This window comes from Manis javanica, chromosome 4 (genome assembly GCF_040802235.1).
Source record: "Manis javanica isolate MJ-LG chromosome 4, MJ_LKY, whole genome shotgun sequence".
In the NCBI taxonomy this organism is placed as follows: domain Eukaryota; kingdom Metazoa; phylum Chordata; class Mammalia; order Pholidota; family Manidae; genus Manis; species Manis javanica.
The window spans coordinates 157,648,109-157,675,838 of record NC_133159.1 but is presented as its reverse complement, the minus strand read 5'-3'; the positions used below and the strand labels follow the sequence as shown (position 1 = coordinate 157,675,838).

At 34.4% G+C, this 27,730-nt stretch overlaps 1 protein-coding gene across 5 annotated transcripts in view; it reads right to left on the bottom strand.

Annotated features, from left to right (window-relative positions):
* Positions 1-27,730, bottom strand: part of SKAP1 (src kinase associated phosphoprotein 1) — a 267,533-nt gene that overhangs the window by 161,313 nt on the left and 78,490 nt on the right. For all 5 annotated transcript variants that reach the window (XR_005056207.2, XR_005056206.2, XM_036999074.2 and 2 more), the window contains one exon: positions 25,255-25,371. Coding sequence is in view for 3 of the 5 variants with exons in the window: in XM_036999074.2 (XP_036854969.2) it covers positions 25,255-25,371 (117 nt within the window). In the remaining 2 variants the exon portion in view is untranslated. The remainder of the gene's footprint in view (positions 1-25,254; positions 25,372-27,730) is intronic.

The following is a 27,730-nucleotide window of genomic DNA, read 5'->3' as shown; positions in this document are numbered from 1 at the left end:
TTATTAATACTTACATATAATTATTTTATAATTAATTACATGATTACAACAATTCGACTAATAATCTAGTTGGGTTTTTCAGGATGTTTATGTGTTTTATGCTTATTAATGGCCAAAACCAAAACAGATATTAAATTCTCATGAGATATTAACTTAGGAGGTATCATAGAAGTTTGCAAAAACAGAGAAACAACCAAACAGGTAGAGTTCAGGTAGACACTGAAGTATTTCAAGAATAAAATAAAATGGAATTAAATCAAGAAAAATCTTGTAATCAACAGGTCTGGGAGAAAAATAATACAAAATACAAGTATCAATAAAAAGGAAAGGTTTAGAAACCACAATACTATTAAAGATCTCATGGCAACAGAGAAAGGCAAATGAGTTTGCAATATGACACATTAGCAAAGACACTGATTTTTGGATTTCATATTCAGCAGCATAATTCATAATAGTCTAGGAAGGTGTTGTGTTTCTATATTCTTATGTAGGAACTGCCACATTGAAACAGACCAGTGGTCCATCCCTTTTGCCATGCTATTCTGACAGTGAACAGATATTTCAGAGGAAAGCTCTACCCTTACCAAGCCAAATCCAATAATACACCTAATGGTGCAATTCTGTATCAAGAACATCACTTCTTTTTGACCTCAGATGGCAATTATCTTCTACTCAAAGCAGGAGGTTGGATCGCTTGATTTCATGTTGGGTAGTCCACTTAAAAGGTCCTACTTAAAATTACATCAAGGCTGCTGTCTTCATTCATTTGGCTTTTGGAATATACTAAACTACTTTCAGTTTACTGTCACCACACTCACTGTTGGGCTCTCAGGGGTTTGCAATCATGTACATGTAGTATAAACAGCTATATTTTGTACTAGCAACTCATGTTTTAAAAATCTTTGCCTTCTTAAAAATAAAGGGTTTCTATTATTAACTTCAATGTTTTCAAAGACTTGAGTATTCCCAATTTAATATAACTGATAATCTTGAAATGGAGACAAAAGGGAGACTAAACCTTTAATGTTTGAAGGAGACCATAAATACACATAGTGGTTAGAATAACTTTGATAGAAATTCTCTGAACAAATGAGGTCTTGGTCTTTGTTCTTGATGGTTCTCTGACAGAGTGAGAAAAAAAAGTAGACTGGAATGGCAAAAGGCAGGCAGGTGATCAGGAGTGTGAGACTAGAGCTGTTTATCACTAGTTTCCAGTTCCTGCAGGTTCAAATGTCCATTGCAGAAGCACTTGAGCCATAAATCCCAAGGTCCTCTCACTTTCAGAGGAATCTCTTTTAGAAAGGATCTTCACCTGCCATGCCTTTCCCATAGCCCTGGAGCACGCATTTTAAGAATGGAAGTTAGAATTACTTTGAAGCTAATATGAAAGAATAGGTGAAGTGTTTTCCCAACTGGGAAAATAATGACAAACTTGGAGATGCCAATGATCTCCATTAGTGTATTCTGGACATGAGAGACAGCAGATCACGGTGGTCAATGATGGTGCTCCACAAGCTGATAAGAAAAGTTACATTACAATTCTGAATATCGTTTTTGAGATGACTTTTTAAGATTTAATAAGAAATCTTATAATCAAGTGCCTAAAATATCCCTAACATGAAAACCCATCTACTAAATGGACAAATAATCCAGGGTCTTCTAGTAAGCAATTAGGTAAAAAACTTGAAGGGCAAAATTATCAGGATATTTCATGAGATAAGATATCCAAAGGCATTCAAGATAACCCAGGAACAAAAATCAAGCCAAAGGAAAGAAGGATGAATTTCCTATCAATGATATTGGTTATACCAGGAAATAGTTCCTCACGAACCACAAATAACAAAGTAGTAATTCAAGAACCTGTCATCAGTAAAAACATGGCCTTAAGTATGAATTAAATGATCTTTTTGGCTCGTTGTATATCTTAAAAGTCTCTAAATCAATTCTAGGAGATAAATAAATCAGTAATATCACCTTAAAATTAAACTGATACTTCTGGACAAAGATATCTTTCAAAAGTAAAATTTTCCTTTACTGTTCTGAAAATAAGGTTGCTGTAAAAACCTATAACATGGTAGAAATTCATAGTGCCCAGCACACTTATAAATAGAAATTCATAGTGCCCAGCACACTGAAATAAAAGTAAATTATTAGAGCTGAACTTTGTTAGCTCCTAAAAACAGTAATAGTTAATATTAGTTACTGCTATTTAGAAAAGAAAGTAAGCTTTTCTTAAAAATCTTATTAAGGCAAAGGAAACACAGTCAGGAAGAAAATTAATGCAAAGATTTTTATCAAAGAAAAAGCAATAACAATCAGTAAAAATGACAGTTTAAAAAGCAATAATAAAACATGCTATTGTGTACTTGACATTTGCTAAGAATAGACCTTGGGTGTTCTCATCACAAAAAAGAAAGAGAGAGAGAGTTGAGTGTGAAGTAATGGATGTGTTTATTATCTTGATCTTGGTAATGCATATGTAATGAAATCATCACACTGTACATTTTAAATATATACAATTATATTGATCAATTCGTCCTCAATAAAGTTTGGGGAAATAAAGAACAGTAATAAATAAAATTCATGGAGACCTAGAAATTCATTCAACCATTATCATGCTAGCCAGGGAGTAGAAGGTAGTGATTATGGAACTCATTACATGTCTAATATTTTCTATTTCTAGTGGAAATCTGTATATTCAGGCTTGGGCTACTCAAGCCAATGGCAGGCATCCAGATAAAGAACCCCTGGCATGTGAGGTCTCAGAATTTCCCTTTCTTTTTGGAGGATGTCATACTGATTGGTAATATACTTAGTCTATAACAGGACGGAGAGAAAAAAAGCAAGGGACAGATAACCAAGAATCCAACCAGACTGCAGAAGAAGCTACCCATTTGTACATGTTTTCCATTTACCCAAAAGCAGAGAATGGTCCCTCAAGAAATCATTTAGGTCAATTCCTTACCTTCCTGGATATAAACATGTAACTTGTTCAAGACAGACGGTTAGCCACGTCTATTTAAAAGGATTTCTAAGGAACAGTATACCACAAAATGATCTTTGGTGTCCTATTCATCCTTCTGTCTCATTATCTTTGAAGGTCATATACTCTCTGCATTCATCCCTCTTCTTCCCCCTGCCAGCGTCATGGAGGTCCCCTCCACTGCTCACTGACACTATGCCAAAAGCCTCCTGATCTTGTCTCTAGTGCTCTCTTCCTCCCCAAACATAGATCTGACCATGTCAATTCACGATTAAAGTTTTTTTCATAGCTGACTACCTCCTACAAAATAAATTTTAAAGTCTTCACAATTAGTACCCAAACTACTTGCAGCCTTGTCTCCTGTTCCCACTTGCGCAGCACGTGTTCCAGCCACACCCAAATACCAAACCTACCCAAGTCACCACATCTTTGCTCATTTTCACTATTTGTATGAAATTACCTTTCCTTCATTTTAACTGTTGACTACTTCAAAGCCCACTACTGTCTTGAGGTTTCTGTATAATTTTGTGGGATCTTATGCTTTGTTCTCTTAACACATTACAGAATCACCATATTCTACCTTCACTGCATTTGCACATAAATCTATTTGTAAGCCACTTGAAAGCTAGGGATAGTCTTGCTCTCCCCATTATTTCTGGGCATAGAGCTTACACAGGAAGGCACTCAAATGCTCACTGAACTATGCATTTGTATTTAGACCATTTTCATTTGAAATGTGGTTTATTTGGAGTGGGGGACAGGCAAAATCAGCACAGTCTCTAAAAAAGATTACGCCCAAGGTATAAAGGAGAGAGTGGCCTGGATATATGTATTCTTCTAGTTTTGCTACTTATTGGCTGTGTCCAGGGCAATTCACAAAATCTCTGAGCAAATGACTGCTATATCTCTAGGCAACAAGTCTCTATTCTAGTCAGGAAGAAGGTAAAGGAATAAATGGAATGGCGAAGACAAGAGGGACAAAGGACTTTATCAGCTTTTTATTTTGGAATGGACACTTTTCTCTAGTGTCCACTTCACCTTATACCTTTGATGACCAGATCTGTGTCCTGAGGCCATCTTACTGCAGGTTTGTCTAAGAAGGCAAGTGTTTTCAGCTGGGCATATGGCCACTGGGGACAAAATCAAGGTTCTGTAAGTAAGAAGTAAAATGAAATGGATGCTGATACACAATTGGTAGAGCCTATCACAACTCAGAAGAGGGAGGACAGCGAAATCACTACACTTTCAGACAACAGTAAAACAAAGCTAGAGAGAAAGAAATCAAGTTAATGTGGACAAATTGCAGAAAAGCCTCACAAGACTGCATCAATCACTGGGCAGAGAAATGGCAGATGAGTCCCAGTATAGCTAAGTGTTAGCTAATGTTTTTTCATACTAGGAAAATATACAGGAAATTTTACTCACAGGACCTAAATTATACTTAATGGATTATGGACATTCAATAATTAAAACCAAAGAGAAGTTTTTCACTTAGATCATTAGAAAGTGATCCTTGAGGACATTAGTCTAATGGGCTGCTCTGGGCAAAGAGGGCACAAAATTGGAAGCATTATGATAAAAGGTATTGTATCCTTTATTTTAAAATTTGTTTAGCAAGCATTTACTTAGCATTTTTATGTGGAAAGTACCATGCCAGGTGCTGGAGAGTAAGAAAAGTTGGATTAGGCATCATCACTACCTTTAAGAGAGACAATGAAGATGGAGATACATACAAAGGCCTGGACAAAAGAGGGGTGAGAAGAATGATGTTGAGCGAATGCAGATTCCAAATGGGACCAAGGGTGCTGGGATGTCTGCTACCCTAACACCGCCCCAGGGACAGGATGGAGGAGTCTCCCAGGTCTGGTTGGTATGTTTTATAGGGCATCCAGCCCTTCACAAACACATGCTGTGCTTGCTCTGTTTGTTCCTTATATATACTCATGTCACTGTGGACATTCACATGTCCTCAGCTGTAAGTTGACACTTGTTTAATGTCACAATAGGACACTAATTAAAAAAAAAGAAAGACCTTTCATTTTAAAAAGTAACATGGTTAAACCAGCCAACTTAGGAAATACAGAAACACACAAAAGAAAAAAACTCCATAATATCATAATGCAGAGAAGCCTACTATTAACATTTTGGAATATGCCCTTCCCATACTGTTTTGTATCCTGCTTTTCCCCTTTAATATATCATGGACATTTCCTATGACAATAATGAGTCCTCTACTGACAACATGATTTTTAATGGTTGCACTGCAGTCCATCATATGGTATCCTGTAATTCATTAAACCAATCCCATGTAACTAGATATTTAGGTTGTTTACAATTGCTTGATATACTAGGAGCTATACTGGTTTATTTGCTTAGCAAAAATTCCTAGAATGAAACTTCTGGGCCTAGGGCTCTGCACATTTTCAAGATTTTTGAAAAATAACTTTCACTGCTTATTTTAAGTATGTAAATAATACTTGTTATTATTATTAAAAAAGTTAATGTTCTTTATGTGGAATTTAGATATAAAAGCATGTCAAAAATATTTTGGTGAACATTACAGTCTTTTTTTCTTTGCACACATATATATTTCAAAAAGTGGGAGCTCAAAGCATGTGCTATCTTATAACCTTACATTTTCACTTAATAAAGTACAAACATCTTTCTATAGTCATTAAATATTCTACAAATATCACTTTTGATGGTTGCATATATTCCACTGTATGGGGGTAGCTTAGATATTTAATGTATTTCCAATTTTGTGCTTTAAAAAAACAGGTCTGCAATGAATATCCTTAAGCATCTATATGTACAGTTATTTTCTTAAAGTACATTTAAAGTTAGACTGCTAAGTCAAAGGGCATTTACAATTAAGGTTTTGGATACATTTTCCCCCAATTTCCCTCTGGAAGGATTGTACTAAGCAATACACACACCTGCAGCTTGTGGCCATTTCCTTATTTTTGCCTGAGGATTTTCACTTATTGCTGCCCAAGCCTTGTCAGCCCAATAAATTCTTATTGATTCTTTGAGACATAATTCAAATATCAACACCTGAGAGGCCTTTCCTGATCTGCAGTTCCCTTTCTAGGTTTGGTTATTGCTCTCTCCACTATGCTCTCATAACACCACTTATGTTCCTCATTAGTGTTTACTACTAAGTTGTCAAATTTTTCAAATATTATCTTTCCAACTTGACTGTGCTTCTTGGAGGCAAGGGTCTTGTCTTATTCACAGCTGTACAGCCAGTGCCTGGCTGAGTCTGACACACATTAGGCACCAACAAATGTTTGCTGGATGAATGTAGACATTACTGTCAGAACTTCCCATGTTTTCTTACAGAAAATGCTGCAAGCTTGTTATCAGATTTCAATTCTTGATACAATGTGCTGTACAAGAACCCATAGGTGTTAAACAAATATAGGAAGTGTCCAGGATTTTTAAAGTATAATCTAGTGGGAAGTGTTCATTAGTAATATTTATGGAAAGGAAAATTAAGACATATATTTCCAAACTTTAACCTTCTACTTTAGAACCCTTGGCAAAATAAGCTCTACTAGATATTTATAAGCAAGTCTTAAATATATAAATAGCTTTCATTTTAAAAGGGAAAATTTTCATTAATACACACAAACACATTTTGCATTGTTAAAAATGTGCACACACATACACACATACCATCTTTTTGTGTCAACAACCTAGATCTACAAGTTCCAACCAAGTAACATATGGGGAAACTTGAAAACAGTTATGTTATACTCATGTTATAACACTTCATAATCCTTCCAAAGGTGTAAGGCATCAATAATTCCACCTTTATTATAAACAACCTGAAATATGAACATCTTTGTACATACATCTTGCTCTTGCCATAACTATCCCAATAATGGAGGGAAATGCATCTGTTTATTTTAGTATGGGCCAAACTAATTACGATACCTGTCAAAATCTTCCTGTCCCGTATTATTCTTGAAACCTTGGTAAGTTCATTTGTTTCAGAGCTCGGGAAACAAAGATGATAAAAACAAAGGGAACTATCATAGTCTGTGGGAAACTCTACAGGTCAAATGGCTCAGGTTCTTCAATCTTCTGGAGCTTCAGAATTAACTGGCTATAGTATCTGCATAGTTGTCTCTCACTGGGATAATTTTTTGCCTATAAACTCAGCACCTCTGTAAGTGAAGAACTGGTTTTATTTTAAATGGCTTATCTAGGCCATCTTTGAACACTTGGGACATTGCAGCTCACAGTGTATTTGCATCTCCTTTTATGTCTGAAATCTTTTTCTTTTAATGTTTGTTTTCTTATATTGATTGTAGGCCAGAATTCAGAGCAGGACAATAACAACATATTTTCAATATTTTTGGAATTCTAATAATTTCTCCTCACTTTTTTCTAGATTATTCCTTGTTCTGATGACCATCAAGTTGAGCATTATCAAGATTTATAGAACACTAGGAACTTATTATAAAGCCCTTTAACCCAAAATGCTTTCTTTCCAAAGAACCATTTTTAGTGGTCACCACAAGGTGTGCGATGAGAAAAACCGAATGAGCCCAGGGCTTATATCCATTCAGAATGGACCATTAGGGTCAAAAAAAGAGCAATTTACTTACTTCTTTTAAAAACTGTTTAAATACGTATTTTCCAAAGTGACTGCTAAACATTAAATTAATGGAGCACTCTTTCAATTTTAGTACTCTTTCAAATTTAGAAAGGCATAAAGTTCAAGAGACTAAGTGATAGACCAGAAAACAAATCATAGTTTTCAGATTGGGGTTCAAAGACATCTGCACTTTTTTTTCTTTTCTTTTTCAAATGTTGCCTATGTTAAAAAAAAATTATTATGTCTTGTTTCTTTTAATCTACATGTTGCCCTCAACCCTGCTTCCCCTTATCATTCATCCACTGAAGAACCTGGGATGTTCAGTTGGTAGTTTCCCACTGTCCTCACCTTGCCAATTGCAAACTTTCAGGCAGTTCAACACATTCTGTCCTGTTATTCCTGCAAATTGGCCATTGGACCCAAAGGCTGAATGATTCATGTTTGGCTTTTTTGTGCCTCAGTTTCCTAACTTGACAAATGGAAACCCATACTTGAAAGTATGACAGCTCACTAGGAGAATTGTAGTTACCAGTGCAGAGGTGGCTAAAGGCTGGAAAACAACCCTGGTGAGAGCGTCGTCAGAGACCTCACACCCTGCAAACCCAGTTTCATGTCTGCTACAGGTGATATGCACGATTGCAGATAAATCTCAGACTCAGTTTCCTCACCTATTAGACAGACTCATGAGATTGCTGATGGTTAAATGGGGCAATGCATTCAAACAAGATTTTTAAACTGTTAAATGCTACAAAAGCATATCAATTTGTGACAAGCATTACTCATTAGCAGGGGCTTAAAAACTTTCATAATGAAAAATATTTTAGTGTCGTGGAGAATTAATTTCTTCAAAAAGGTTAGATACAGCATTGAGTTGAAACAAGGAAATGATCTACATGACTTAAAGAATACTTGTGAAGGAATAAGTGATGGCCTCTCGGCCCCACCCCGAAACCTTAGAGCCCTAAGATGCAGGAGCTCTGTAAGTCCTGTAGGATGAAAGCCGTGTATGCTTCTACTATACACAAACATCACAGTACCATTTAAACAACTCACTCCAAACCCACTCATCAAAATGTCGAGTAATGATTTACAGCGGGTGAATACTGAAAAAAAAAATGCTGATTTTTATTTACCTTTCAATCTGTGCAAATCCATTAACTATGGATTCTAATGCTCTTCTTCAAAACACTGCCAGGTCACTTCCCTTCTCCCACTCCACATCCTGTTTTCTCTGGGCTCTCACATAAATTTACTTGAGGGCCCTTCTGCCTATTCACCTACCTCACACCTCTGACCTTCTCGGCCACAGCCTGTGCCTTGGCCTTCCTTTCTTCTCTCCTTGTCCACCCAACTTCCATCCAATCCATCTTTCAAAAAGTTTCTGGGAGACTATTTTCAAGTTGTCTTGACTATCTAGTTAAGAAGTAGCCATTTTTGTCTTAGAGCTATCCTCTCCAATACGGTAGCCACTAGTTACATGTGGCTATTAAAAATGTATATTTAAATAAATTTTAAATTACAAAATTTAGTTTTCTAGTCTTGTTAACCACACTTTCAAGAGCTCAGTAGCTACAAATGGTAGTAGCTATTCTATTGGACAGTGTAAGTATTCTAGAACATTTCCATCACTGTAGAAAGTACTATTGGACAGCACTGTTCTACCAGAGCCCCTTTCCTCTCCCTCTTCTCTACAACCTTGGAAGACACTGTGGTATTCTGGAAGAGATATGAGCTTTGAAATTAGAAACCCTTTAGCTTTAGAATATTGGACTTAAAAGGTGACTGAAACTGTGTAAGTGCCTAGCATAATGCCTGCCAGAGGGTAGATGCTCAGTTAATGGCAGACATTATTAATACACTACTGCTTTCCCAAGTAACTCCAGAGTCTCTAGTTTTTCCTTTTAACAGTGTACACAACTAAATGGGAGAGTAACAACAATCATTACTTCCCTTTCTGTGAGGCAGTAGTGGGGCATATCGGAAAAACTAGGGGCTCTGGATGGAAAGAGGCTTGTCCAAATCCTGCCTCTGACACTTTATTACCTGAGGACCTTGAGAAAATTAATCTCTCTGAGGTTCAGTTTCATCATCTGTAATATGGGAGTAATAATAATACACTGCACAGTAGGTATGATAATTAGAGATAATGTGTGTAAAACACTATGTCTGGGAATTCAAAAAACTTACTATGGAAAGCAGGTACCATGAATTCACCTTACAGAGGACCATGTATTCAGTATAGTTAGCTGCTAAGAACTTGTTGTTGTTGATAGTGAAGGTCAGGCTAATAAATCTTTAGTAGGATGGTGTTTATACTTTGTTCAAACACTTCTCCCTAAACAGGGCTTTCTCTAGTATTCTTAGGATGCAGCTAAACTAAAGTTTTTCTCTATGGTATTATCAATTCCACTCATTATAATTCTCTCAAATTTGTATGATACAGAGAAAAAAACTGAGTACTCATAATTCATCAGACAGGCTTAATATACAATTACTCCATAGTTTTTACTACTATAAAGGCATTTATGGATGGGTATGCTGGATTAGAACTGCAAAGACTGGCATATAGAACTATCACCATCACTGTCACTAGTAAAGGCTGCAGCTTAAAATTTTGCCCGGACAGCAAGTCTGAGATTTCGGCCTTCACAGCATAATCCAAAAATTACAACTTTAAAGTGATAAAAAAAAAAAAGCCAGATTAAATATATGCATATGAAATTGAAGGTCTGGGAGAAGGAGAATGGAAGCACTTTGAATCCTCAGACCATATTACACATGCATGCTGCCAGAAGAACTGACTCTCCCTAGTCATTGGTGTTAAGCGAGAGCACATTAGGAGGAACTGTTCTATTTGCTTGAGTTGTCTTGTTCCTTCATCTGCTGGAATGCTTGTGGGTCTTTCTAAAATATCCTTGGGGGAGGAGGTGGAGGGTGGTGAATCACCGATTTAGTATCCAGTCATCCCCCAGAAAAGAAGAAGGAAAAAAAAAAGTGACCAAGTAACCAAGTAAAGAGAGCTATGAGTTCAATAACTGGGATTATCCCATGGCAAGAGAGAAAGGATTCTGTTATCATTGAGTACAATTCCTTTATCTCTCAGAGACAATCAACCTTCAGCCAGAGGAGTGTAACCTTAAAGCCTCATAACTCAACTTAACATAGTGTTAAAGTTTGGGGGGATATTTGTCAGTGCTGGGGCTGATATAATCAGTCTGAGGGACCCTAGAACAAAGAGCAGTGGGTGAAGAGCATGTCACCTCCATGCACATTCGTTTCCTTGATGAACAAGGAGCTATTAGCTGCAGAGAAAGCATTATCTAGATGAAGAATGATGCCGATTGTTTTAGCTGCTTCTCCTGAAATTGTGGAGTGGGACATAGGGTCTCAGCAAGTTAAGGATTAGTTTTTGTTACTGTGGTGTTGAGTATATATATATATATTTTAATTAAGTTTAATTTGATAGGGCATATAAACATGTAGCTTTTCTTCATCAGCAACCAGAAACCAATTTGAGATATATATCTCTTGTTAACCTCTGCTCTTTCCTCATTAAATAAAAAAGTTTTAAATTAGTTGTATAAGGCTTTTAAAAGTCTACTTGGGTTAAACACTAGCTTTTATGCAAAAATAAAGAAGGACTCGTTAGTAAAACACAAGGAAGGAAACATATTCATTGAGCATGGAGCTTTTTGAAAGGTAGGCACCATCTTCAATATTTAATTCTCAATGAATTATAAACTTTAATTGTGAGCTTCTATATAAAATATTATTTCTAAATTCATCTTCCCAGTAAAACTGTATACCACTTAACAGTCTCCTCACATTGTTTTAAATTATTCATTGCTCTTATTAACTGTAAGTAGAAATGTAACCTGTAATTTTTAAAATTCACCTCCATCATTTTAGCTTGTTTTTTAAAAACTACACATATTTTTTAAAATTACACTTGTTATTTAGGAATATTTTTTCTTTAATTTTACCATTCAGTAGAGTTTATTATATTATTATAATATAACATTTATAAAAGGATAACAATATTAAGTCTTCTCTGAATGCAGGTTTTCTGGCTTTAAATTTAAAGTTTTATTCTCACTTTTACTGAATAGGCTTATCTTTATCATTTATTTTCACATGTTCTCTGGACATGCTGGACTACGGACTGATAATTTAAGTTAACATCTTAGAAATCTAGGAACTTTCATATAACAAACTCATTAAAAGACATTTCAGAATCTGACTCAGACAACATAAAATATCTGCTTTTATCATTAAAAAAAATGACCAGCATAATTCATTTTAAAGAGATAGTGAAAGTTTCTTAATAAAAAACTTCTCAGGGATTTTTTACCACATGGATTTACTGCAGACCTGCTCTATCTGCCAGGCCAGTAAACTTCCCAGCCCACCTCAGTCAATATCTCACATTGAGATGCCACATTTAAAAAATCTTCCTGATCAGGTAAATATTATAGGATATATTCTTTTCTAACCCTGCAGATATAGCTTTCATGGAGACATTTATGAGAGCTGAAAGGATTGAGGGAAAAATAAAATCCATACTGCTTTTTAGGTTTTTTCTTTTTTTAAATTCTGTATTGGAATTCCAATAATTCATTTAGCAGAGTGTGCAAAAATTTCATAGAAATCTTTTCCTAATTTTACACCTTTGCCATATGTTGAAAATCATACCCAGAATGCTCTCAAATCACTTAGACTGAAAAGCAGACTATATTAGAATTGTTGTGAGTGGGTAAGAGTTTAAAGAACATTATAACTGAATCAGACAGAACCCAATTTTTGCCTATTATATATAGAGAAAGTAAACTTAAAGCTGCAAAACTTTTTAGGTCTGGCTTCTGCAGTGTTAAACCAGGATTTCTGCAATATTCTGCATAAAAGATTCATACTGTAACAATCATGACTCCAACACACAGCATATTATACTGTAACAATCATGAGTGAACTGCAAAATGTGCTGTAATTACTAACTCGGCTGTTAAAATTTACCGAATCACCACTTGTGCCACTTCAGTAGTTTCCCCTTAAAGAAATAAGCAAAAAGAATATAAGAAAAAGCAAAAATGATGAAGGCTACCATCAGATATAAAACATAAACATCCTAAAAGCTCACAAATTCATGTGCCTTTACAAGTTTGTCCCCATTTATTTTTTCTAGATGTATTTAGGGGAGTAACCTTGCCTTCCTAACTGAAGCAGAATTAATATCAACTTTTCCAACTTTTGTTCCAAATTTCTTTGCACCCGGTATGCAAAGTCATTCTTCATGCATCTACCTTTCCCTCTCAGCGAGATAGAGCTGGGACTTCCTATATAGTTGAAAAATGGTTTTCCACTGGTAAGACAAACTACATGTATTGTCTCTTAACATTAAATGAAATATCTTTTTAAAACATTAACATATTTAGAGTTAAATTATATTACAGTTCAATAATTTATCCATGGAACAAATACAAAAGCAGGAAGAACCTGCTTTTTTGAAAAGCAGGATTTGAACAAGTAAAAAAAGCAGTAAGAAGCTTTCCTTATTTGGCTCCTTTTCAAGGCAACTCATCCTAAATGAAAAGGGAATTTTAATGAATTCCAAATTAAGGGAAACACTTAGAAAACAATATTATAAGATCTAAATAAATTTGCTCTTTTTGAAGAGGCCAACACACAAAAGATTCTACATGAAGAGCTCCCTAGTGTTCCTTAGGAAAACTTAGAAGGATGGGTGCTTTACAGCTGAAGGCATTTGCACATATGCAGTGAGAAAGCAAGGAAGAAAGAAATAATCTGCCTTAATTTCAGCTTCAGTGATATGATAAAGAAAATAATAACTATTTATAAGAAGATACTTAGTAAGAACTCAGATATAGTTTCCTAGGAAAATCTCTTCTATCCTATACTTAGACAATGACCATGACACTCCAACAGACCCTCTCATACCTCCTTATAGCTACAAAAGTCAAACTTTTGCAATTTCTCTTTATGTTAACTGTAATCATCCAAGAAATTGGTCATTATAATTTTCTTTATTTTAATTCTAAATGAAAGAATAAACTCTTAAACTGATTAATAAATTTGAGTTAATAATTATTCTAAAACAAATCTTTCCCCAGTAGCCAAGTAAAGACATCTCTAAGTAAGAAAGCTACATTTCAGAGAGCTTTGTGAATATACATACGCACATTTTAAGATCAATAGTCAAAGACTGTGTATCCAAGAGCAGTTGCAAGTTTTTGGTGCCAAACCAACTGAAATACATAAGGTAGTAAATAGCACAGGTAAGAACCACTTTCTGCTTCTCTACTCATATCCAGTGTAGTCTGCCTCATGAAAAGTGCAGCCTTTATATGAAAAAAATCAGATTCAACAGTTGCCTGAGAAACCTGACCCAGATCACAAATTGGGTTGTATAAGATCACCTAACCTAATAACACATAAATCTTGAAAATGTTTTGTCAAAGTATTGTTTTTAAAAAGCATAAAAATTAGATTTTTCCTATGGAGATCCATAAATGCTGTTATTAAGATGTTTGTTAAATTTTGTCTTCAGATACTCAAAGAAATATCAATACTAAGAATTTATAAATAACTGAGATTAAAATTCTTTTCACACATCTTAAGGGAGAAGCACATAAAGTCAATTAATTTCCTTATTAAAAAATAACTTTTATCATTTCTTCAAGTGGGGGAGAAAAAAGAGAATTTGTCAAAACCACCAATTTTCTATTTAATATTTAAATCATTACAATATTCTCACTCATTTCACCTGTGACTGATCCTTTTTCATTTTGTTCTAATATGTCTGTGCTATTCTTCTCTTGCAATTCCTCAATTAGTGCAATATTCAATATTCCCTTTTGGAAAAAATATTTAATATTAAAAATCATGGCCTCAAATTTATTTCCATAGTTCTCAGAATTGCCAGATGGACCCCATTATTTTCATTAGAATGTGACTTGAGCATAAAGGCAATCTATCTTAACCATTACTCAAGTTTAGTTTTTTGAGTAGCTTAGAAAAAAACTACTTGGGGCAGTGTCTAATTTTAATCTCTTCACTTCCGAGATTGCCATGTAAGGCATATTAATAGCAGCTCTTTATTGGTTCGTGTCTATAGACCAACTGTTCCAAGAAAGAAGTGTTACTTTTAGTGAACTCCTAGAAAAACAAACATAATTTTGTGCTAACCTGTAGAATGTTTTTCCGTAAGCAGTTCACATGAACTCATTGCATGCCAGTTCAGTCTTCCCTTCAGCTGTTTGCACTTACTGGATCTTTATGAATATCTGAAATGCTTTACCATAGAGGAATGTTACAATAATAAATTATAAAGGTGGTAAAACTAATATGTTATAGGAGATACAGGATATCTGTTTAAATCTGTTAGAAATGCTAATCACATCCATTTATAATGGCAAAGAAAAAAGGACCTTAAATTTGGCTTAAAATTCATATCCAAGCCTCCCTTATTTTTCTGTTTAGGAATATAAAACCCTCCAGATTATGGTTTTATTTTATTTGTCCTCCTGACTGATGTAATAAGAATATGTGGAAATGATGGCTGTAAGAAAGTAATATCTGTTACTTTTTTTAGGGCATTAATCAAAGAAAAGGAGAGGAATGTCTCACATCTGAATGTGTGTGCACCTGATCACACACACATATAACTCCAACATTTTTAGATTCATTGCCTATGCCCACATGCTGAGAACTTAGATATCCTTAGCCTTCCTCTCCAACTAAAACAAAACAAACCAGAAAAGCCCAAAAGCAGTATTTTCTTTCACCACAAGAGGGGGCTAGAGAATACGGATCGCTTCTAAGGTCTATAAAACCCTCTTAACTGCTACTTTATAGACATTCAATTACAACAGGCCATAATACTTTAAGGCATTAAAATACACATATATCCCAACATATGCCAAAGCAAGCACTACACTGACGTGCCCACCAGATGATCACCAGCACCAACATCAAATAAACACTTAGGCATCTTCTAGTGGTTTATATGAGGGTCTATGCTTTAGCACTTCCCTCCCCAAAAGGCAGCTCTCCTGGTTAGGTGATCCCCTTGGAAGGGAAAATACCAAGGAGTGTGATAAAATATCCAAGGACTAGAAAGTATGACAGGGGCAGAGTGAGGCAGGGATTCAGAGAAGTGAAATTTATGTAGTTTGGAAAAGTGAAGACTCTGGGGATAAATGTTCACAGTCTTTAAATACCTTCTAAAGGTAACAATATAAATGAATTAGGGGAATTATTCAGTCTCAGGAGATGGTACAGAAAAGAGCAATGGCCTGAAACTAAGGAAGGAAAAGTTTAGGTTAGATATGAAGAATAAATTAGTAATAATAGTTGGGCGGGAAAGATGTCCTGCAGAGGAAGAATACAAAGCATAATCGCTACATTTGATAATTAATTAAATGAGATATTAGTAAGAATGATGTGAATTCATTAGAAGGGCTAGATTAGATAACTCAAGTGATTTTTTTTCCCCTAAGCTGTGACAATCTCTAAGCCCAACTATGTTCTTGGACATTCATAAATGTCTTTCAATGACGATAATGATCACTTATAAAGAGGAGAGCTCGTGATCCCAGTTAACCCTATGTTTTAAAACAAAAACTGGAGTATTATTACAAAATAACACAATTACAAAATTAACCATCACAATGATGTTTATCTTTTAGAGCATTACATTAAAATACAGTATACAATATAAGCTACGTCCTAACAGTTTTTATAAATGGATCTGCAGATTGGATAAAGGCTTCTGTAAGTGAAAACAAAACTTTCCATGACAGAACAACTCCCCTGTAAATCCCAATTTTACAAACCAAAAAAACTACTCTGTATAATCTTTCTTTCCCACTAGTGTATGTGGGCTTGAGTTACTTACAGCCCAACAAAAAAAAAACTTTCACTCAAAGTCATAAAGGCAGTCTAGAGCATTAAGTGTAATATAGTTTGTAAATTCAACAATCTTTCCCTAGTAGACCATAATAATATTCTAGATTAACAGGGGCTTTAGCATTGTTTCAAACAGCATTATTAACATTTACTTTTCACTTGAAAAATCAAAGTTCTATGACAGGCCAAAAGATTTATGACTAGCAGAAAAAGATCATCAAAGCACAAAGAGTTTTTAAAAAATATATATATATATATATATTTAACATACATGTGTGCATGTGTTAAGTATAAATTTAAATTTATACTTATATAAGTTATACTATATACTTAGTCTTAAAGTTTTATGCTTAAACAATATTTTTTCACATTTAAGTGAGTATTAAGTTTTGAGGTAAAAATGGTCAACAACTTTGGAGCTTGAGGAAGGATGGTCTTGTGTTTAAAACCATACCTGAGAATCCACAACTCTAGAACATTAGACATGAGTGCCCTATCTAAGGTAGATAACCATCAGGTGATTCTGTGTTCATCCACACGGCAGATGTTGTACTTAATTATAATGCACTTATAGATTCTAAGAACAAGGTAATTAAGCATGATATATAAGATTTTATAATGAACAGCATTCAAAGATATATGACCCCTGCCCACCTCTGATTGATTTATACATCTATCAGATAAATATATTACATTAGCAATAAAAACATATCATTTTACCATCACTGTAATAACTAACCTCTTCAATAGTCATATAGTAGAACTTTCATATCACCATTAAAATTGTTGACTAGTTTAGAATTTGGAGAGAAACAAAAAATACTCAAAGTGGTATGAAAAAGCTTAATCTCATCTGCCAAGTCACTCACTTAAAAATCAACTATTTGCACTTAAAAAAGGCCACTGTTATTTCATGAGTCAGTATAGTGGAAGCCCAATAAAATGTTTGACCTTTCAAAGAATGGACTTTTGCTCATACTCCCAGTCTGGAAAAGACTTCTAAAAACACTTTGGCCCCAGTGCAGGCCAAATATTATTTTGACTTTCTTCCAAACTACTTCAAGTCAAACCAATTGTTTTTTGTTTTATTTTCTGCAAACTCTGTCCCTGATAATCAGCACTTGATTATTTACCATATACTTTGTTGTGTGTGGATGTGTCTAATAATTTTCTCTCTTCAACTAGATTATTTATTCACTAAGGAAAGGAATCATACCTATGCCTCTTTGTATCCTTCACACCATTTCTAAACTCATGATTGAATAAGGGCTTTCAGTATAGGTATTCAGTAACTAACTCCTCATTGGCAGTCTATTAAAAATCTATAACATGGACAAAAAGGCCAAAAAAGATAACTAACTAGTTCCAAGTCAAATCAATTCAGGGACTTATTATATGTTATTCATAATTATAATTATTAGCATTTGCAGCCCTTTTAAATTCTTTGTAAAATGTACTGCCCCTAAATAATTCTGGGAAGAGGATAAGATACATAAGCCAGAGAGACACTGGTGTCTCTTGACTGAAACTTGTGAGAAACTGATTGCTTAAGAACCATGATCAGTCCTCCTGCAAAGTTGTGCAGATCTGCAATGAAAAGAGATCGTGCAGGTGGGGGAAGGTACGTAGTGTGGGCTGGGATAGGCCACTCCCAGGGCAGCGGTGGTTTCTATACTGGCTCTGTCTTGCTTGCCACAGGACCATTTAGACTCTTTAATAAAAATTTAGTCTCCTCTTCAGTAAAACAGAGATTAGATTAGGTAATCACCAAGTCTTTTCCAGCTTTAAAACACCATGATTTTATGTAAAAATGTGGGTTAAATTAGTTTATGCTAGTGAAAGAAGCATTATGGAAGATATCCAGCCATCAACACATTTAAGAGTGCTTTTCTGGGCAGTGGAGGGAAGGTTAGAGTTTAAACACACACCAGCAGCCCAATATGCTGGGCTAAAGAATGAAAAATGGGTAGTTCATAGACAGATAATTGTTATTGTTTTTTTATTCTTCACAAAACATGTATAATCCTTGGTAATCATTTGTTTAAGTTATATAAATTACTGTCAACTTTGAAACCCAGTTTGTCATCTTCATCTGTGATTTATACTAGACTATATAAACGACATGATGTCTTCGATCTAATAAGACATTTATCTTCATGAAGGAGGCCACTACAATCCTGAGTGATAGCTTACTTACCCCTATCACAGTTAACTCAACATGGAGTTCCTAATTTCTCCCAATGATCTGAAATCTGATCGACTCACATGAAACCAACAGAAACTTGTTCAGAAATCTACCATACTGATAACAGTATGTGTTTTGCAGTAGAATTTGTTCTATGGCCCCAAAAACAGACATGGAAACAAGTTTTGTGCTCTTCCATGGTGTGCACCCTAAATACACACACACACACACACACACATTACTCTCATTGGGGCTGACAGAAGTCATGCGCATTTATTAAAGAAAAGTAGACCTGAGAGCAATGAAGATGAAAGCAACTGTCTGAAGAATAAAAAGAAAATGAGATAAATGCTTGTTTGACTGTATGTATGTATACTCATGTGTTTATTTACATATTTATATATGCTGAGAGACTATCTTGAGTCACTTTCATTATTTTCACATTATAGAATAAAAAGGAACTCTAAACTCTAAATATGTCCACAAAGGTTACATAATTAAAAAAAAATACACACAAAGAAAGTAATGGGCTTGACCCCATCAGTGAGAAGGAAGCAGATCTTACTCTTTTTAGGTCATTGACTCTTTCGTCCTGCTAGTATACCAGTGTCTGACCAACGAAAAATTCTACTGTAAAACACATAGTTTTAATGTTTCTAATATTCCAAGTAAATCAGCCCTAAAATATGCACATTTTCCTCCAAAGTTGTCAGCAGGATTTGGCCTAAGATTTATCTGATCAGTAAAGTCACCACTAATCATTACATCATCAATTCACATACCTCAGTAAACATTACAAGAAGTGCAGTTTATTTATTCTGTGTAACCATATAAGTTATACCCTAAAATCAGGTCTTATACATGACTCATGGCAACAGGGGTCTCAAACTCACTTGTGAACATTTTTTATTTTCATTGGCTATAAAGTCCATCAAGGGGTGCTATGCATAGACGTACATGGCAAAACTAGCTTAATAAGTGCAAGTTCTAGGGATAGGATTTCAGCTCAACAAGAGGAAGCCTTTTTAAACTATTAGAGCTCTTTATTAGTATTAATACCATGGCCTTAAAAATGTAAAACAAACATGAAAAAATGGGTCAATCTACAAATGCAATGGGAGATTTTAACACAATCCTTTCAGCAGATAAAAGAAAGGCTAGGATATAAAAGACTTGAAGGAAGCTGTTTACAAGTACAAAAATAGTAGAAGTGTATTTAATAAATACTTCAGGAATGCACATAGCACATAAGCACAAACTATCACTACTCAGCCACAAAATAAGTCACAACAAAGTCCAAACAGTCTAAATAATATATAGACTATGTTCTTAGACTATAATGTAATAAAATTAGAAGTCAAAAATTTTAAAGCATGTTTAAAAATACCTAGAAACTAAAAGAAACAGATCAAAACAAAGACCAGGAAAACACACACACAGAAATGCTTCTAAATAAAAATAACCCATAGGTTAAAAAGGATACCATAAAAGGAATTATAAAATATTTAGAATGGGATGAATTATAATGAAAATAGTGCAAATCAAATTTTGTAGGGTGCAGTTAAAGTAATATTTAGGGGATAATTTTTAGCTCTGAATACATTTATTTTTGAAATAAACATGAAATTCGTGGAGTAAAAGCAATAAGGAGAATGAGATGCAAATCCCATAGAGTGGGTGTTTTACAGGACCATCGCTGAGCTAATTACAGCTCTTCGGGGAAAGCAGCAGCTTTGGAATCTTTTGGAATTTTACTCCCAACCCCCAGGCCATGGATTAGATACGTCATCCTTAGTCAAATCATTTAACTTCTCTAAGCCTCAACTTCTTTACCTGTAAAATGGAGATAACAGTACCTTCCTCCTCTCTGAGCTAATAATTAAATAAAATAATCCACGAAAAGCACTTAGTAGCTCACTAAATAGTTCCTCTTTTTATTACCCCTTCCAGTTGCCAGATTCCATGATTCTAACTTTGATATGATGAAATTTAAGACAAACAAGAATTTCAGCCATAAAAATCTAATCAATAAATTAAACCTTCATTTTTATTTCATAATACTAAAATAGTTTTGTTTAAAAAGACATTCTTCTTCCCATTAGGGAAGATATTAAAAAAGTAAGTTCTTCCTATTATTATTATTACAGAAATAAAAGAGCAATCAACAAAAGTTAGTCTATTATTATTTATAATATCAAATCCCAAAACTGACTTTTATTGCAGAATTAAAATGAAAGCAGAGGAATGTAAAAAGAAAGTGCTCAAAATACTCATTCTCTTTATTTTCAAAGTCACTATATGTTTTTAATATACTTTTCAGAAAAAGCATGGAATTGAAAATGGCCACTACTGGTATTTCAATAGGTTTGCAACTTCTTTTAAATCAAGTAGCATATAATAAATTGATCAACAACAAGCCTTTCTCCAAAGATGGTTACAAGTCATTATTTTCTAATTCTATTTTTAATTTTCTGGAGATTAGTAAGAACCTTTTCAAACCTTTAATATCCTAATGTAAAAATAAGCCCTAAAAACATTCTCATTCTTCCTCATACAGCTTTCCCAAATCCATTCATTCCCCTTTCTTTAGTTAGAATGTAATCATACATAATACATAATAAGTAACACATTATTACAGATTTTAGGTTCTTCTCTGATAAAATAATTTTATTTTATTTTTTCTTTCTCTTCCAGAAGGAGTCACTATACCCTGTTTGTAGAACAATCACTTTCCCCAATCCATCTTTTAAGAATGTATGTACATAGGAGCCTCTATATTATACTAAGGAAAAAAATTTAACACATGAAAATCCATCTTATATTTTAGACAATGAAAGCAATCAGATCTTGAGCTTCATAGTTGGCTGGCTTTTGTACAGTTACTGTATCCAGTGTTTCAAACTAAATTTTTTTCCTTCAATATGAAGGAAACTATGCCTCCCTAGATTTAGAAATCTAAATGTTATTACTTGTTAGCAAGCTTTTATTTCCAATGGTGGGGCTACGCTCTTGTTCGTGGGCATCTCCCCATAGGATATAGCCTGCTGATCTCCAACTGAGGGCAGTTACAAAAGAAAAGGAGAAGGAACAGTGATTAGGTAGCAATGTGCTCTCTTTTTTTAATGCATGGCTTAGTATGTAACCTTGGTTTTCACTTTCTGCTCTGTACCTGGCCAGGTTTCTATATTCTTCTAGACCTCTGTAATTTTCACAAAAACATAATCCAAACACAACACACACCATAGTTATTGCTTCTCATCACTGATGTTATGGGTAGGTAGGTCAAACCATGTGTCCTCTCATAACTGTACATTTGGGACACTGCACTGGCTGGAGGTGGGAGGCAACAAAGCTGAAACAGTTTAAGAGTGACCTTTCATTTGCTAATATAGAATTCTAAAAGTCTAAAATAACTGTTACTACAAAGAAAGTTAAAGAAGACTATCTTTTCTTCCTAAAGGATCGCCTTAGCTATCTCACCAGCAAAGACACTGACTATATTTTGTTCATTTGTCTAGTTATTAATAGTGTGTTTTCCCAATGAGACAGTAAACTCCATGAGGGCAGGGACTATGTCTGACTTTTTTAACTGCATAGTTCACTTACAGCTTAGCAAAGTGCCTTGCTGTTACCTTGTAATATCTAAGTAACTATTTGTTAAAATAATAAGTAGCATATCTAGTACTACTGTTTTCTATAATAGCAACATTTAGTTAAACAGGATATAAAGTTAACTCAAAATGTTAACATCTTCATAACTTTCTCTTTAATTTCACAGGAAATATATATATCTTTATTTTTCAGGGAAAGGAAACACATTTATTGTGCCCATTAGACATCAGGCACTTAGGCACAGTGCTAGTTTCAATGCTTTGCAGAAACTCATATTTAAACATTATCTCATCATCCTACAACCAAATTTTGAATAAATAAATCTATTCCTACTTCTACCACTGACTGTGTGTCACTTTGGGTATTCTTTGAACTTTAAGGCACAGAATTAAAAATAAAAATCTATTAAGTAAGAAGTTAATATTAGTAACATAGTTAACACCTCTCTTATATGGAGCCATTATGAAATAAAGTTTCCACACTGGAATTTTCTAGATAAAAGGTTTATCTCTTTCATCACTGTTTTTTTTTTTTTTAAGATTTCAACTATTTTTAATAACAACATTTTAAAACATACTATGTGTATGTGTACCTGTATAGTTTTGACCAAAATGTCTGAATCTATCTTTTTGGATAACTTAAATAAGGTTAGTGATAAGGATAGCAGATTGGTTAAAAGCAGAGGTTCTAGAACTTGACTGTGTAGGTATAAATCATCACACTACTACTTACTAGCTGTGTCATCTTAGATAAGTTAACTTGCCTGGATTTTAGTTTCCTTATCTGTAAAATGAGGATAATCCTAGTATCTACCTCTTAGGGCTGTTCTGAGTATTAAATGATTATATGCAAAATACTTGGTAAAGTGCTCAATAAATTTTAGCTCAAAAGTTTTACCTTATTAAGGTACTGAGCTTTTAGGGGAGAGTTTGGGCCATTTCTCTCTACAATACAATATGGCTCCAGACTGCTATGTTTTTTGATTTCCTATATAAATTTTGTTTAATTTACAGGTTTTGTTTTCTATATATATTTTTGTTTTCCTGTTTCTTACCTCAATACTGTTTGTTGTTAATGCCTCTCTTTTTTTATTGGAATATAGTTAATACACAATATTATATTGGTTTTGGATGTACAACATAATGATTCAATAACCATATACATTACTAAATGCTCACCATGGTAAGTGTAGTTACTCCATTACCATACCAAGATATTATAATATTATTGGTTTTATTCTCTATGCTGTACTTTCATTCCTATGACTAACTTATTTTATAATTTGAAATTTGTACTTCTTTATCCCTTCCTCCTAATTTGGTGTTTCATTCTACTGTGCACTGAGAAATCCAAACACTATAATGGTTAGAAATTTGTAAGAAGAGGAATCCCTACTGAGAACCTCAGGGGCTTTACCAAGAACAAGGTACGTAAGTGTTAACACAGGACTCAGGAACATCTATTTCCACTTAGAGGTCCTTCTGGCTTACTTAGTGTTCTCAGCTGTGTTTGGGTAAGCTGGAAATACCAAATAAGTGACCTATGGATTAATGAGGACTATTTTTCTAATTCAGTCAAGCATTAGATTAATCAAAAACAAGTGAAAGGTTGGGGTTTCTTTAAAAATGTTTTGCACTGTTAATATTCTAAAATTATTAATCAGCTATGAATGTAATTACTAAGCTTTCAATCCAAACAATGCTTATACTGTAATACCTGAACCAGTACACAGATTCTAAATTATAAAGCCCAATTTCTAAAACTTGGGTATTACTAATTGTGCTAGTATATTCAAAGCTCAGCAGAATAAAATGTTTCTGTGTTACTGAATCCATAGTTCTGAGATAGGGGTTATCAATTCAGTGAAAGGGAGACTATATGAATTGCCAAAAGGACTAAATGAAATAAGAATCAATGGATAAATTAAAAAGAGAAGGGAATTAGGGAATGTGAACTCTTGGAAAATGCCAAAATTATAGGGAAATTTAGAAGAAAAATAAATTGAAAGATTAGACTAATAAAGAGAAGTAAGGAATAATTTAACAACCTTACTCCCAATCCCTAAGTGAATAATATGTTTCCAATTTAATTTTCAGTTTAGTTGCATCTCTACCTTTTTCCCCATTGGAAAGGCACAAGAGAGACTTTGATAAGATAACCGTGTGCATCAGTGATGATCAAACCTTCTGTTCAAGTGGCCAGATGCCAGAAAGTCACAGTAAACCCCCCACCCTCGGGATATCTGAGCACGGGCCAGAAACTGGCAGCCACCAGGCCAAAATTTTTACATTTATGTATCTTAAAAGTTCATGCATATTTTACACTCCTCTCTAACATACCAATGTGTTTTTAATATAAAAATAAGGTTTCTAACAGTTGAATTATTTACTTTCTCCTATTCCCAAACTGTCAAGTAAAACAGGAAGATTTGTATTGTGGTTCTTGTGGTTTCCCCTTCTACTTGGACACCACCAGTAATGGTCAGGAGTATGTGAGAAGCAGGGGTAAAAATGATATTTTATTATAATATGATGTGCTCAAGACTCCCAAGTAATCCACAATCAATCAACAATCCAATAATCATTAAATGAAACATCTAATTCTCATGTAACTCAGTGAAGCTAAGAAATCTGAAAAATGGTAAACTGGGCCCTGCAATCTTGAAATGCCCTCTTAGCTTTTGAGCTACAGTTCTTATAAAAAGATCAATAATGATGTCTTCCTGCTCCAGTATAGAATTAGTGTTTCCCTAAATACATTAACTTCAGAAGTACTGAATTACCTGGGGAGATCAGCACCGCAATGGAACAAACAGCTGTTCTTTGCAGACTAGTGATTACCAATACACAGAACCCGCTGAAGGCTGCTTGATTCAAAATGGCAAAAGGCAAAGACACCAAAAAGTAAAAAGTATGATCACCCAAAATCCAGAAAAATGACACTCACCCTCATCCTGATAATCTGACAAAAAAGGTGCATCAGATGTGAGAGAAGGACCATGAGTTCCACTGTGGTTATCGTCGGAGCTGTCCTGTACAAGAAAATTTTCAGCTTGGTCTCCCCCTGAGGGACAAAAGGGAACAAAAATAAGGTCAGACTTTGGATATCCTTATGAAGGTCTTGGTGGATTTCTTCCAGTATTCACAAAAAACATGTCTTTTATCTGACGGACATGCCACTATCCATTAACATTTTCCACTCAACTAACTAACTAGAACTTAGAAACTGTTAACTTAGAGTGGGGAAAACTTTGCCATCAGAGAAACTTCTCTATCACACTTAAAATGAAAACATAACTATGTAAATATGTATTCATATATACTATGTCTCCATTAATTACAACCCTTACCATGAATGCTCTTTCTTTTTATATTTCCAAATGAAATAGTACACAAAGGGTTAACATTCTATACGTGATGTAATGTAGCAAGGTCAGTATTCTTTCCTTCCTCTGAAAAATAAGAGAAGTAAAAATAGAGAGAACCTAGATTTTGCTGGATTTTATTCCAATTTAAATCACTACTTGTTTTGCAATCTTAAGAAAGTTCTCTCTTTATAATTCAGGTTTACAGCCTAAGTAACCAACCTCTTAGGAATTCTAAAAGCCCTAAGAAGGTAATATTTGTTCTGTAAAATGGCTTTGATGAAAGGTAATGTATATACAATACTGAATTATGCAATTAAAACAATGCTAATTCCTTTTGGGTGTTTTCAACATACATTGGATTATATTTTGTAGAAGTGGCTCATGCTATTATGATACTTAGAAGGTTCAGACAGAAGATGTTAGCTCATTCAGAAACCGGAAGAAAAGGCTCTGCACTGCAAATGGCTTTCCTTAAAATCCCCCAAACAGAGGTACAGTCTGTTGATAAGAGAACACCAACAGCTGCGCAGTTCATTTCACAAACACGAAAAGGGGATTTTCAACTGAATTTAATATTATCTCAAATACTAATTTCCAAAGGAAATCACCAATGCTAATCTCAGTAAACACTGTAGCGTTTTGGCCCTGGATTTCAACTAGGGAGCAGTGAAACCAAACAACCTACATAGAATCTGTATTGCCTCACTTTAAAGGTTTATTTCCTACAATTAAACTAGAAGGATAGGGAGGATATAAAATGATAAAAAGAGAATGGCTGTAGCCTTCCTTTCCATAAATTAGATGATCATCTAGACTCTTCTGTGAATGCTCAGTGGTAGGTAGAAGTCCATAACTGAGTGAACACCTGCAGATATAGGACTTTAGAAACAAACTGTAGAGTTTATAGTGGAGAAAAAAGGTAAAATTAAAAGACAGTAACAACATCTCACACAACAGTCACCGGCCAGAGCCAGAACACTCTCCTTTATCCGGTAACTGATCAGGATACAAAGCTTACAGTTATGTTTAAAGTATCACTGTGAAATATCCATTATAATCAGAAACATTCTCAAATACTGGACTGAGGGTTAAAGTACTCAAATTTTATACCACTGCAAATCACTGAAAGAGAACTGTGAGACTAAAGAAATTTTAAAATTTGAGCCAAACGAAAATCTATTTAAAAAAAAGAAAGAAGAAAAAGAGGAAGAAGTAGTTTGGGTTTCCAAGAAAAATTTAACATTTGTAGGATATATGGAACATTATTTACCAACTACCATTCTAGACTCAAACTTTTCTGCTTGTTTTACAAATTTGACAAATCTACTTGTATATATTCCAGCAGTTCCAGGCTTTTTTTTAAAAAAATAAACAAATCAGGAGGGACTTTGTTTTATAGTTTTTTAAATGAATGTTTTATTTGGAATAATTCTAGACTTATTATAAGCATTGCAAAGATAGCAGAAAGAGTTCTTGTACACCCTTCACCCACTTTCCCCCAATGTGAACTTCTTATATAACTAGAGCGTATCTGTGAAAACCAAGAAATTAACATTGGCACATTGCTATTAACTAAACTATAGACTTTATTTGGATTTCACCAGGTTTTCCCCTAATGTCCTTTTTCTGTTTTAGGATCCAATCCAAATTGCATTAAGAGCTTCCATTTTTAAAGTCTCACTCAAAATACCTCCCTGGATTTGGCATTTGATTTACTAATTTCAGATGGAAAAGTCACTTCCGTATGATTCCTATGGTTTCTGAATATATTTACACAAGGTGGGCTTTTAAAAGACATCCCTACACCAAATACAAGTCTATTCCTCCATAAAGTATACAACAAAGGTATACAGCTCAATGCAAAAACAGAGCCTAGGTCAGTACTAAAAATGACTGTGTGGGGGAAACATTTAAAAATATGTATTACATCCAAGCATAATTAGTTCCTGCTGATGGAAATGTTGCTGTAAGTATTTTTAGTGTCGTATCAAGTGGCCCAACTCCCTTGGGCACACACAGAAAAAAGCCTCTAACACTATATAAATAGACACTCCC